Genomic DNA, 14724 nt, shown 5'->3' on the forward strand with positions numbered 1-14724 from the left:
ATTCAACCCAGGGAACTTTAAACAATTACTCGTCTCATCTGGAAGCATAATTAACTAGCACCGTTAATTGATTAAACATATACATGATTCCTAAATTAAAAATCATTGGAAAATCACTGCATGGTTTCCCAATTACAGGAGAGCGTCAGGTCCCCTGGGCAGCACCCAGGAGCCTCTCAACACACAAGAGCCGTCAGTTGCCCTCGTTAAACGTACAAATACCTCCACGAGCAGAGTTCCTGTCACTCGGACAGCCAGATGCAGGTGGACGCTGACCCAGCTCCAGAGAGTACTCGTGCTGGAGAGGAGATCCTCCCCTTAGCAGTGCAGGGGGAAAAGTGTTTAGGACAGTTTCTGTCAACTAGCTGTCCTGGAGCCAGCCAGAACTCAGACTGGTGCTTGGGAGTCGGCAGTCTAAGGTGAGGCATGATCTAGGGAGAAGCAGACCACTGGTGAGACGTCCAACAAAGGGGGCCTGGGATGCATGAGAGAGACTCTGATTAAAGCTGCATTAGGGATGAGGAATAAGAAGGCACAAAGAGCTGTGTGACAAGCAAGACGGATGTCCTTCTCACTGTATGTTGAACTGAGACAGGAGAGCTCACATGGAAGTTGTGATCCACTTTTCAAAACGAAATTATGAATTAGAAGTTGTTTCAGTATCAAACCAGAGTCAGTTTAAGTCACAGAGGTACAGATCCCAGCAGACCAGTAGCACAGAGTTACTTAGATCAAACCTTAGCCTGACTTCCGGTCAAGATGGCGCCCGAGAGCTGAGGACTGAGAACTGAGGACAACCACATTCTACCAACAAGATAGGAAAAGACTGCTGACCATGGCGGCCTGACAGCCTGTGCCATGCTGATAAAGACACTGAGGATTCCCAAAATGTACCAAAGCAGAAATCTGGAAGTTATTAAAAGCTCAACACTGGGGCTGGAGAGATGGCTTAGCAGTTAAGTGCTTGCCTGTGAAGCCTAAGGATCCCGGTTCAAGGTTTGATTCCCCAGGACCCACGTTAGCCAGATGCACAAGGTGCACGCATATGGAGTTCATTTACAGAGGCTGGAAGCTCTGGGGTGCCCATTCTCTCTCTTGCTCTCTATCTGCCTCTTCCTCTGTCTGTCTGTCACTCTGAAATAAATAAATAAAAGCAAAACAAATTTTTTTTAAAAAAGAGCTCAACACTGAAGTAGTCTTAAAACACACCTTCCACAGCTCAGGGAATTTGGGAGAAGAGAGGGTGGAAAGATTGCAAGAACCACGGGTGGAAGAGAATGTTCACAAACATCCCCCACCCCACAGTGGCTGGCTGCTGCTTTCACAACCACCCACAACCCACAAACCCATGGGGAACACCAGCAGCCCCACTGGGTGGGCTCTGGGTGGAGCGGGGGCAGGGAGGAGGAATGGTGGTACCAGCACATGATGTGCCCACGTTTGATATGTACAAAGTTTCTATTAAAAAAAGAAGGAAAAGAAAACAACTCAGTACTGATGAGTACCCTTCTACTGGGCCCTGAGAAGTACAGTGAAGAGAGACTGTCCCTAGTCAGGAAGATTTACAGCTCGACGGGCTGACGTTTACTTAGAACACAGTGGAGTGGCATTCGGGTTAAGGATCTGGGAGTTGTGCAGGCCCCACTCCGGTGCGCTGGGATGAAGAACCCTGCCTGCTGGTGGTGAGAGGTCACTTGCAGAACTTCTGCACGACTGGCCTTGAGGCCAGTCACCTCAAAGCAGAGGGGTGGCTGCCCCTAGGTAAGAGTTAGCTATGGCGACGCTCAAAGAAGGGTTATGGCTCTGAAGATGTTCCTGTGAACCAGTGGTCAATAAATGGGAAAGCTGTTAACTCTACTGAGCCGTTGTGTGAGTCACGACAACATATATTGCAAATTGGTATCACCTGTGGGAGCTGGCTGAGCGGACAAGCTAGGTACGGCCATGGGACCCAAGGTTGCCTCATGGCTAAGGAATGACCTGTGAGATGGCAAAGTCAGAGCAGGGAACCAGAGAATGTGCTAGAAGATGAAGCCAGCATTAAGAGCATGCCACAGGCATGTGACACTGTTTTGTAGGCAGTGGGTGACACTGAAAATTTCTAAGAGCGAGGACTTTTATTTTAGGTGAGGCCTGAGTTAAATGGCACTTTTCCCCTGCTGAGGGCATGATGGGTCCCAGACCTGTGGTTCACGGCTTCTCAGAGGGTCAGCAGGAGTGGGCAGGGCGGGTGTACATGTGGAGGTGGGAGCTGGGCGAGGCCAAAGGTGGGAAGCAAGTGAACAGGGGACTGTGGTGCGAGAGGGTCTTCTGGGAGTGACGGTGAGGTATGAAGAGCCCCAGCAGGAAGCACTGGGACAAGAAAAAGCAGTGCAGGCAGTGGATGGGACATAAGGGATCCGCATTGTTTACAGGGTACCACACAGGGAATCCAGAGTGACCAGGCCACAGGAACTCCAAGGTGCAAAACTGGTCAGATGTCTGCAGTGTGGGCGTGCATGCGACCTTGTGTTAACCAACAATAGATTTTAATGCTTCTACATTAGCAGAAACAACTTTTAAAAGAAAATTATATAAAAATGATATCAAAGGCACACAGCATACTGAAAAACTAAATTAATACCTCTATACATATTAAATAAAAATATGCTTACAATTCTATAAAATAGGATCTCTGTGAGTTCAAAGCCAGCCTGAGATTACACAGTGAATTCCAGGTCACCTTGGGCTAGAACAAGACCCTACCTTGAGAAAAAAAAAAAAAGAAACCCCAAAACCAGGCAAACAAACAACAAACAAATATAAAAATAGAACATGTACATAGATTAAACAAAAGACTTTATTATATTTAAAACACCCTACAAGTAAAAATAAGGGGTCTAGCCTATCACACTGCAGCCAAGCCACAGCTGAATCCACAGAGGAATTGGGGAGACGAGCAAGAGCGCTGCTTCCATGCTGAACCTGATAATCAGCGCCAGGGTGAAAGAGATAGACCCTGACGACACTCAACACCTACCAGAGAAAAGATCCAGAGACTCCTAAGAGCCCATCACTGAAGTAGACTTAAAACTCACCCACCATGGCTCTGGGAATTTTGCAGAAGAGGAAGGTGGAAAGAATGTAAGAGCCACAGGTAGACATCATGCCCAGAGGCACTGCCTCCCCCTCAAAGTAACTGCTGCTCCCACAACATCTAAACCACAACCCTATAGGGAATCCCTGCAGCCCCACTGAGGAGGGTCCCTAATGGAAAGGGACGAGGGTACCAACACATGGTGTATCCATATGAAATATGTTGATGATGATAATAATAACAGTAATAATGATAACAGATTTAATAAAAATTAGACAGGTCTGGGGAGATGGCTCAGCCGTTAGTGTCACTTGCTTACAAAACCTGCTGCGCTGGTTTAAATTACCCAGTACCCCCGTACATAAAGCCAGACGTACAAGCAGCACATTTGTTCCGAGTGCATTTGTAGCAGCAAGAGGTCCTGGTGTGATCTCTCTCTCCTTAAACATAAATAAATAAGTTCATTTAAAAAATAAATGAAAATGAACAAAGTGTGTGTGTGGTATGTAAAAGTAAGAGGAAATTATATAAATGGCTAGTGAGTATTCAAGAAAATGAATGTAAGGGTTGCATTTTACTTCTCAAAATAGCGAAGATGGCAAAACTGTTATTAGGGACATTTCAGACTTATGCAGAGGATAATAATTGAAAGCCAATGTACCATTTCCAAACTTTAGAATTCTTAGTATTTCAGACTTGTTCCATCTGTTCTTACTGTCTTTTAAAAGACTAAGAGAATGCCACTTTACCTGTAAGCATCTGAGCATGTGTCCCTGAGTGGCTCTTTTTAAAGTGGCAGCCAGGCAGACACAGCTCAGCACAGACCCCAGCAAAGTCCTGAATCATAGGAAGCAGGAAATCCCCTCTGTGTTCCCAGCAAGGCTGGAGGTTCCCAGTCGGTGCTGGAGGGAGGGTTAGAGGGAAGCTGGGGCATGTCTCCTCTCTTGTTGGAGGACACCCGCGCAGGAGCCTCATCCACACTCATAAATGTACGCTGGTTCCTACTGACCAGCCTTCTCCCATGCCGGCCCCGGGCTGATGACCCTGGAGCGTCACTCTCTGTTCTCACTCCTGTGAGGCACACCTGAGAAGAAACAACTAAGGGAAGAACGACTTCCTCTGGATCATGGTTTGAGAGCACACAGTCCATCATGGTAAGCAAGTCAATGGGGGCAGGAATGTGAGGCAGATGGTCAAGAAGCAGGGAGAGATGCACGCTGAGGCTCAGCGCCCTTCCCCTCTGTCTGTGGCTGAGGCCAAGCCCATGGGACGACGCTGCCCTCAGGGTGCATCTGCCCACCTCAACTACCCAGTCTAAAAGCTTCCTCACCTATGTGCCCAGAGGTTTGTCCTTGAGGTGATGCTGGATCCTGTCAAGCTGACAATCATTACTAACCACCACGTGGACTGCGTACGTTCTTCAAAAACAATAGATGGTGTTCTCCCAAACAAGAACGTCCATTTCAGAGACTGGAAATCAGCCGTCAAGGCACTGCGCCCTGCGCTTGTGCTTGTGGATGTCTGGTGCTGGGTGAGTGTGTGTGTGTGTGTGTATGTGTGTGTGTGTGTGTATGTGTGTGTGTAGGCAGAGGAGAACACCAGGCGTTGTCAGCTGTCAGCTGTTCTGCTTGTTCCCTGAGATGAAGTTCTCAGAGCATGGACCTGCTGTTCTTGGTCAGAATGGCTGCTCCCTACAGCACTGGTGTTACAGGCATGTGTAGCAACACCCAGCTCTTTATGTGGGTGCTGGGGAACTGAGCTCACAGCAAATCGGGTCCTCACATTTATGGAAGCCCTCCTACCGACTGAGCTATCTCCCCAGTCTGCTTTGTGCCCTTCACTGAAGTTTCTTTTCTATCTTATTTTCTTACCCTCCCTGTCGAAAGAGCCCGCTCACCTGCCTGCACAGATACACAGGGAAATTTGTAGAAATGTGCTCCCCTCTGGTTTAAATCCTGCTCCCTCTGAATGCCTGCATCTCCCACAAGGACCCATCAGAACCCCAGGCTGTGAGAGCGCCCAGCCTGTGCAAGGTGACACGGTCCTCACGGTCTGTTAGCTCGTGTGACACTTGTTACTAGCGATCCAGTGTGTCCCTTTGGTGAGCGCTGTCCCACTGCTCACACACGTGTTAAGCCCTCACTCCCCACACAGCATGATGCACACGTGCAGTTGGAGTTTTACAGATGTTGAGGTGCCTGGCATGCCACTGCCCCTAGGATTCCCTTTCTCTTATATTGAAATCCCCGTCATCCTGCCTTTTTCTTTTTTTTTTTTTTTAATTTATTTATTTGAGAGCGACAGACACAGAGAGAAAGACAGATAGAGGGAGAGAGAGAGAATGGGCGCGCCAGGGCTTCCAGCCTCTGCAAACCAACTCCAGACGCGTGCGCCCCCTTGTGCATCTGGCTAATGTGGGACCTGGGGAACCGAGCCTCGAACCGGGGTCCTTAGGCTTCACAGGCAAGCGCTTAACCGCTAAGCCATCTCTCCAGCCCCCTGCCTTTTTCTTACATCGAAACCTCCAACTTAGGTAGAAAACACCCTCCCCTGAATTCTAATTGCATAGCTTTATTTCTATTTATTCCAGGAACTTCAAATTATAATGTCTATAATTGCCCTAAGTGACAGTATAGACCACCAAAATGGTGCCCATATCTAATATGTGTCTCCCTGTGCACTATATTCTAGGTATACATGAATCATAGAGAACTGCCTAGTGGGATGGCCTCTCTCGTCTAGGAGAAGTTGGTCACTACCTTATATCTTATCATGCAATGCTCACTGAAGACTAACTCAGATGTGGCACCTTCATCCTCAGTGCCATTACTAACATTTAAAATCAGTATTTTATTTATTTATTTAGGAGACAGAGACAGAGAGAAAGAGCCAGACAGAAAGAGAATGAGTATGGGCGTCCAAGGGCCTCCGGCAAGCAAATGAACTCCAGAGGCTTGCATCAATTTGTGCATCTGGCTTTACATGGGTACTGGGGAAATGAACCCTTTAACCACTGAGACATCTCCCCAGCTACATCATCCCCTTTTTAAGATGAGAAAATTTGGAAGCTTAAAGGTTTAGTAGCATGCCTATGGTGGATGCACTATTGCATGAGGTCTGGGATTTGAAGCCCCCACAGAATGACCAGTATGCACCAGCAACAAGGTCACAGTACAAGAACCAGGGTAGGATCAACTCAATCCATTAGTTTCAGCCCTGACGCAGTATAAGAAATGGGGAAAGATCAATTCAATGCATTGGTTTCTGCCCTGAGGCAGCACAAGAAATGGGGAAGGATCAACTCAAACCACTGGTTTCAGCCCTGAGTCAGTACAAGAAATGGGGAAGGATCAACTCAATCCACTGGTTTCATCCCCGAGGCGGTAGAAGAAATGGGGGAGGATCAACTCAATCCACTGGTTTCATCCCCGAGGCGGTAGAAGAAATGGGGGAGGATCAACTCAATCCACTGGTTTCATCCCCGAGGCGGTAGAAGAAATGGGGGAGGATCAACTCAATCCACTGGTTTCATCCCCGAGGCGGTAGAAGAAATGGGGGAGGATCAACTCAATCCACTGGTTTCAGCTCTGATGCTCCTAGTGCTGTGGGAAAAGTTAATCGAATGGGATTCAAGTCAGATACAATTTACTCTGACTTTGAAATGCTTCTGATTGAGGAGTGGGCAGGGCTTGGTAAGTGCCTGTGGAGAGTTCCTCCTTAGCAAAGGCACCCTCTGATGCTCCACGTGACAGCTGCCAAGTACTCGCTGTCAACTGGAGCTTGCCCTCCTGGGCTTTATGGCGAGTGGCGGAGCCCGGGCTGCCAAGAGCCCGCGCACGTCCTGCCAGCAGAGCCGCGGGGCGCATGTCCCCGTGCTTGCGTGCTTGCCGTGGGTTCTAACCCGGTTCCCCGGCCAGTGGCTCTCTCTGCAGACGTGCCTCACGAGAGCTACACTGTTGCGTTTCCTGATGTGTGTGGATTGGGCCCCACTGTGTCGACATCAACATGGCACTGCAAGCAGGACAAAGCACACAGAGTGTGTGGTCACGGTCCCGAGCTCAACGTCTCCCCAGAGTGAGGTGACCCCACGGTGCTGCGGGGGAGGGGGGAGTGAGTGCAATGCAAATGGAAAAAGAGACCAACTTCATCAAGAGATAAGAAAATTCAAACCAAACGGTTCTATTCTTTAATCATTCTTTTCCCAATGCTTAGCAATAGGATGTATATTCATCAAGCAGCAAGAAAGAAAATCATACTGACCGTAAAACATCCTCATTGAAGTTTTATATCTCTGCTTCCCCTCAAAATAAACATCTTTATATTCACACTAAAAATGGCTCTCTAATCTAATGATAAATAGCCACATGTCCAAGGAATAATTAAGTATACTAAAAAAGATCCAAGTGTGTGTTCACATCAGCAAAATAATAGCAATTAAAGTAAGTGATCACTGCAATTACCCACACATAACTGTATCTCAGCAAATGAACAAACATAATGATTTCTTGGAAACAGGGTAGCATGCAGATCCTGGCACACAAAAGAGAAATCATTTCCTATAAAATAGCACTATTTTGACTTGTTTAGAATTTTCAATTATTGCAGACATTGACTTTCTTCTTGTGCCTTTATTTGGAAAGAGCATTCACAGTACTGTGCGTGTGTATGATGGACCTCGGCTAGAAAGCACCAGACGCGTTTGGTGACCGGTAGTAGGTCACGTGTGGAGGCGACCCGGGAGGTTATGTCTCCGCTCTACCCTCTGCGCAGCTTTCCCTGGCTCACTTTTTACAGCATGTACCACTGTTTCTAACAGCAAGTGTGAACTGAGGCCCTTGGACACTAGCCCCAGAGAAGGTGTCAGGCATCAGAAATTCATAGTGTCCACAAAAGTCCCTCTGCATTGCCGTGCCTAGCTGCTGTAAGAGACTGAATTCTGATTTGATTTTTGTTGTTGTTGTTGCTTGTGTAAGGAGTGCCCGTGCATGCAGCGGCCAGAGGCCGACATTAGGTGTCCCCTTCGGATACTAACCACATTATTTTGTGAGACAAGCTTTCTCACAGAAGCTGGAGCTCGGGGGGTCAGTAGACTGTGTAGACAGCAGCCGTGGGACACCCCGCCTCCTCCTCCCTGGGATTACAGGCATACAAATTTCCATGCCTGCCCTCTACATAGGTTCCAGGGATCTGGCTCAGGTCTGTACGCTTATGTAGCAAGCTCTTAACCCGCCGAGCCATCTGCCCAGCCCCTTAACTGTCTCTCTGCGAGCATAACTCTTGAGTTTTAATGACAACACAAAATCAGATTTACTTTAAAATCTGATCCCTGTGGGGACTTAAGGGTGGGGGATTATAACCCTGTTGTGGTAATCCCATAGACTGAGGTGTTTTATTAAAACCAAATGTATAACTTGGTCTCCAGACACCTCGTTGGAGCAGGTGTCACTGGGTACATACCCTGGGGTCCAGCCCCAAGGTGAGCCGAGAGCAGGCTGAGCTCAGGCGGTTCTCGCTCGCATATGGGGCTGGCTCTTTGGTGGTTTCTCTCTGCTTGGATCTGGGACAGACGGCCAACTTCTTCTACCACTGATGGAACTCCCTCTGGATCTGTGAGCTTGAAATAAACCCCTTCCTCCCATCAACTGTGACTGGGTGAAAGATTTTCCCAGCAATGTGGAACTTACTCAAGACCCGTCTGCATGTTCATACTGTCACGAGATGCCGGAATTTGGAAGCCAGACATGCGAAGGACTTGATTTAATTTCTGTATTAACTAGTTACATGTGCAGGTGGAGCGTGTGTGTGGGATGGCGTGTGTGATGTGTGGTGTTTGCACGTGTATGTGCAGATGCACACACCCCATGAACACGCATGTGTCCCCTTGCTGCTCCTCTATTTATTTCTTTCCTTGAAGTGGAGTCTCTCCATCAACGTGGAGTGCTGTCAGACAGAACGCCCCGTCACTCTTGGGTCTCTGTCCCCCCAAGAGGGGTAACTTGCACATGGCCACCACACCAGCTCACCTGACACGGGCTCGGGGGTCTAGCTTGGCGGGGCCTGAGACGCCTCGGTGGTTAAGTGGCAAGTGCTCTTTCTCTGTGATGTTTTCTAGAGACGTTTCCCAGGACGGGCCTTTTGCCTCTAAGCCGATGAGTGCAATGGGTGAAGGGAAGTCGCCTTCCTGCCTTGTGTCCTCTTTGCATTGTTTGTTTTTGACTATAGGCCATAACTACTATGACGTCCTGAAGCAGAACATAGTAAGCTCCCTGGGCGCCTGGCTGTTCTCAGAGCAGGCTGGGCTCTGTCTCCTGTGAGGGGGCCTGGGCCCTGCCTCTCCCGGGAGGCCCTCCCTGGGACTTCATGACCCGTGCTGGTCATGTGAAGTTCTGCAGGGTGCATGGGAGCATACTGAAAACTGCTTATGGGCAGCTTCCTGCTCTCTGCAGTCCAAACTTCTATTCAGTTGTGTTTTGTAAATGAAAAACTCTGAATAAAACCCTTGGTTGATTAAATGTGCTGAAAATCTTTTCTTCCAATATGTGGATTTTTCTATGTTCTTTACAGCCATATTCTTTTCTATCCTATAAGAACTATTTTCCTCTGTTATGCGAAAAAGAGATACTTTATTATGATCAATATAGAGTATCTGTGTAGAATGTGCATGTGTGGTATACACGTGTGTATGTGCAGAGGCCCATGTCCCGTGCACATGTGTAGAGGCCAGAGAAGAGTATCAGGTGTCCTCGGCTGTCAGTCATCCTCCTCTTTTCATGAGCTGAAGTGTCTCCCTGAGCCTGAAGCTGCCATTGCTGGTCAGGCTGGGTGACCAGCAGGCCCAGCCAGTCTCCTGATTCCACTCCCCTCAGATCGGGGGTCTCAGGCGTTCTCGGCTCCGGCCAGCTGTTGACGTGGCTGCTGATAGAACTCGGGCTGAACCACGCCCTCACACTGTCATGCTTGCACACCAGTGCTCCGACCACTGAGCCATCTTCCCAGCCCAAGTCTTATTATCCTTTCATTTGGCGTTAAGACTGTAATCTCCCCGAGACTGCTGGTGTGCACAGAGTAAGCTGGCTCAGTGTCACCCTTCCCCGGCATGGGTGATAGCTGCTGTGCTCCCTGGAGCCCTAGGAGGACAGCTGTATCTCAAGGTAAGTGGCTGTTCATGTGAGCTGGGGCCTATGTAATCTTTCCCCTACTCCTTTTGCATTCACACTATCCCACAGGCAAGGCAGGATCTGAGAGAGTCTGTACAACACACTGGATTTATCCATCCTTAGATTTTTGGGAAGATTCATCCCAGAAAGTATTTGGACCTAGAATTTTTCTTGTAAGAAGATATTCAATGAGGAATTGAGCTAATTTAATGTTTACAGATTATTTAGCTTTCCTAGTTTTGCATGCTTTGCTCCCTGTCTCTCTCCCTCTTCCTCCCTCCCTCCCTCCATTCCTCCCTCCCTCCCCCCCTCCCTCCCTCTCTCCCTCTCTCGCTTGTTTGTGCATGCATAGTCAGTGTCTGTGAGTACAGTACACATATCCTGTAGCAGGCCTGGAAGGCTGGAGCACAAACTCCTCTCTCAGTCCCCGCCTTCCACCTTGATGAGGCAGGGTCTCTTGTTCACTGCTGCATGCACCATGCTCACTAGCCAGCGAGCCTCTGGGGATTCTCCTGTCTCCAGCCCCCGTCTTGCCACAGGACAGCTGGGATTACAGGTGTGGGCCGCCGTGCCCGGCTTTATGTGGGCTCTGGGGATCTGAACTCAGCCATCACATTTGCTACAGTGTCTGCTCATGTCAAAGAAAGACTTAGTTGCCCCAGGGCGCTGACCTTTAACCATGAGAGTGAGCTGACCGAAGCAGCTGGGCCTCAAGACGACTACAGCCTTGGCAGATGGCTGCTTTGGTGTGTCAGGAGAAACCTCACCTCAGCCATGCCCAGCCTTGAATGGCACCACTGGTTGCACTAACCCCTCCGTTTTGTAGGTAGTCAGGTGAACAGAGAGCAGCGGATAGTAACACAACCCAGCCCCAGCCCGAGGATGCTGGACTCATCTGCAGTGTCTTGTGCTTACAAATAAACTACCTCAGCCATGTTCTAGCAGGTGTGTGTGAGCCTTGTGGCAGTTACAGTCGAGCTGCTGGCAAAAAGCACATGACCACGAGCAGCTTGTGGGAGGAAAGGGTTTACATTGGCTTATGAATCGGAGGGGCCACTCTATGATGGCGGGGGAAAAGATGGCATGAGCAGAGGCTGGCCAGCACCAAGTGGACGACAGCGGCAGGACAGTGCGCCAGACACTGGCAAGGGGACCTGGCTAGAGCACAGATACACCCCCCAACATACCGACTCCAACAGGATCCAACTCCCAAACTGCCCTCAGCTGGGGACCTATCATCCAGAACACGTGAGTTTATGGGAGAAACTTAATTCAAATGATCACATTTTGTTCCTGGCTCCAATAATCCCATGCCCATCCATGATGTAAAGTGCAAAGCATTCAGCTAAACTGTAAAGGCCCCCATCGTTTTTATCAATCTGCATGCCGTTCAAATATACCCATTGTCCAAGATCTTTCAATTGTTAGTCTGTAAAACCAAACTTACACAAATTTTTTAAAAATGGCACAGAATAAGCACTCATACTATAAAATATGACATTTAGCATAACAAGGAAAATTTAACCAATACAAGATCTAAAATAAACAAGGCAAGAATCAAAGTTCATAGCTTCAAATGTGACATCTGTAACCAGTCTCTGCTGTTCCACTGTCACCCCTTCAGCTGGGCTAGTCACAGCCTGGGGAACAGTCATCCCAAGCTGGCTGCTTTCCTTGGTAGCCCTCTCATTCTCAAAGTCCTGAGGGAATCCACTTGAACCCTAGTTCATCCTCATAGCTCCATTGGCCCTTTATGCAGGAGCTTCCAAAAACTCTGGCTTCCTTTGCCCATAACCATTTCCAAAACAATAAACCATACTGAAAATCTAATGGCCCTTTCTTTCCTGCATTTGTTCTACTCCAGAGTACCAGGTGGGCTACCAAAATTGTTAATCCAAGGGAGAATGAAGCTGATTTCACAGTAGGTACTCCTTCAATATTTAGACTCCTTACACTTTGAAAAGAGTCCACATTTTTCCTGCTGACCCAACGTAGAGCAGCTGGCTCAATCTCAACGCTTATAATCTCTCAAACATCTGCAGTTGAATGGAATGGTTGTCGTTAGCCTGAAGCTTCATTTCTTTCTCTTTGTGCCATATCAAGTCTGCTATGCAGAATAACCCTGCATATATTCTCCAGACACAGGCAGACAGAACACAGCAAGCTTTGAGCCCAATCCAAGCAAAGCTCTTTCTCACCCTCATAAGCCAAACCTCACAGTCCATAGTTCTCACTACATTCAAGCTTTTCATTGTGGCCAGAACGGTGCATCAAACTGATCACAGCGTTGCACAGCGGCTCTTACACCAAGGTTTCCACCCTTCCACACTCCCGCAAACCAGTTCCAAAGTACAAAAACTGGTCAAGTTTCCAGCAGCAATGACTCCAGTCTTGGTACCAATTTTACTGCTGCAATTACCTTCTCATGGCTGGCACAAAGCACCCAGCCAAAAGCAAATGATGGGAGGAAAGGATTGATCTTGGTTTGCAGACTCGAGAGGAAGCCCCATGATGGCGGGGAAAAGTAGGAATGGGTAGAGGCTGGACATCACCTCTGCCGCAGCAGGTGGAACACCACAGCAGAGTGTGAGCCGAACACTGTCAAGGGGAAGCTGGCTGTAACACCCATAAGCCTGCCCCTGGCAGCATACCTCCACCAGCAAGGATCCAGTTCCCAAACTGTCATCAACTGGGACCAAGCATTCGGAACCAATGAGTTTATGAGGGACAACTAATTCAAACCACCACACTTAAGCATTTGACCACCTCAGTCACTATGGCATTAGCATCCCCTCAGTATTAACTCCCTTCTCATTTCTTAGTTATGAGAAAAAATTAATTTAAAAATATCTTTTCATTATGAGATCTACTTTATATTGGCTCCTATACACTAACATCTTATCAAATCTCTGAAAAGGCAGAAAGCAGTGAATGCAGTTCTTCCTTTTTAACACAAGCAACAAGTGCCCATGCTAATGCTAATACAGTTTACATTCTACTTCTAAGCCTGCTTCATGCTTTTGCATATGTGTAATACTGTGGTGCTTGCACGTGTGCAGATGCATGTGCCCTGTATGCATACCTGCAAAGGCCAGAGTAGAATGTCAGGTGACTTCCTTCATTGCTCATCCGTTTGCTTCCTTGAGATGGAACTAACTTCTCATTGTGCTTGGAATTGCCCGTCCTTCCTTCCTTCCTTCCTTCCTTCCTTCCTTCCTTCCTTCCTTCCTTCCTTCCTTCCTTCCTTCCTTCCTTCCTTCCTCCCTCCCTCCCTCCCTCCCTCCCTCCCTCCCTCCCTCCCTCCCTCCCTTCCTTCCTTTGTCTTCCTCTCTCCTCCTCCCCTCCTTTTTCTCTTCTTCCTCCCTCCCTCCCTCCCTCCCTCCCTCCCTCCCTTCCTTCCTTTGTCTTCCTCTCTCCTCCTCCCCTCCTTTTTCTCTTCTTCCTCCCTCCCTCCCTCCCTCCCTCCCTTCCTCCCTTCTTTCTCTCTCCCTTCTTTCTTTCTTTCCTTTGTTCTTTCTCTTTCTTTTTCTCTCTCTCTCTTTCTTTCTTATTACCAGTGAGCCCCAGAGATTCTCTGGTCTCTGCTCCTCAGGCCTGGGGACACAGGCATGTGTGATCATTTCTAGCAGTTTATATGGGTGCTGCGAAATCAAACCAGGCCCTCATGTTTGCACAGCAAGTGCTGTTAGCCCCAAAAGGTTGATATAGCGGAAACCCCTCACCCATTCACTTCTGAGATGGACACTGCTTACCATTCGAGACAGAGTTTCCATTTTCAGCAGCTACGGCACTGGACAGTGTGTTGGATAATGGAGTTCCATGATGGCTGTTTGCATTTCTATCTTGAGTCTCCGAAGCAATTTCTGGTATATTAGGATCATCCCTGCTAGTTAGGTTCATGTTAGTCTCAAAACCTAAAATAAATTTTAGAAAAGATTATTCTCATATGGTAAAATGTACTAAATATTTGAATAAAACATTGGAAAATAATAATTTAATTTATGAAATCAAATATTAGCTATGCTTAACATAAATACAGTAATCATTTCTGAAATCTGTGGTGTATGTAATATTCACCAGCTGTTGCCAAACAAATGTTAAACATAAAGGGAAAGCATTGGTATGGACAAATAGCTTAATGGTTAAGGCACTTGCATGCTAAGCTTAAGGACCCAGGTTTGATTCCCCCGTACACACGTAGGCCAGATGCACAAGGTGGCATATACATCTGAAATTTGTTTGCAGTGGATGGAGACCCTGGTGAACCCATTCCCTCCCTCACTATCTGCATCTTTCTCTCTCTCAAACACATAAATAAAAATACTAAAAAACCACAAAGGGACACATTACGTTTGAGTTTCTCACCTCCTATAAAATAAATTTCATAATTTGTATTTCCAAACATATTTAATCAAAATTTTTGATACAGGTCAAACAGCTTATCATATTTCCTGTCTGGAAAAGACATTGAGTTCCCACATGAAAAAAAAT

At 47.6% G+C, this 14724-nt stretch overlaps 1 protein-coding gene across 4 annotated transcripts in view; it reads right to left on the reverse strand.

Moving 5' to 3' along the window:
* Positions 1–14724, reverse strand: part of Myo16 (myosin XVI) — a 524203-nt gene that overhangs the window by 32670 nt on the left and 476809 nt on the right. For all 4 annotated transcript variants that reach the window (XM_004663404.3, XM_045145894.1, XM_045145893.1 and 1 more), the window contains one exon: positions 13986–14147. In XM_004663404.3, coding sequence (XP_004663461.2) covers positions 13986–14147 — 162 coding nt within the window. The remainder of the gene's footprint in view (positions 1–13985; positions 14148–14724) is intronic.

The sequence above is a fragment of the Jaculus jaculus genome, chromosome 3, assembly GCF_020740685.1.
Source record: "Jaculus jaculus isolate mJacJac1 chromosome 3, mJacJac1.mat.Y.cur, whole genome shotgun sequence".
Lineage (NCBI taxonomy): Eukaryota > Metazoa > Chordata > Mammalia > Rodentia > Dipodidae > Jaculus > Jaculus jaculus.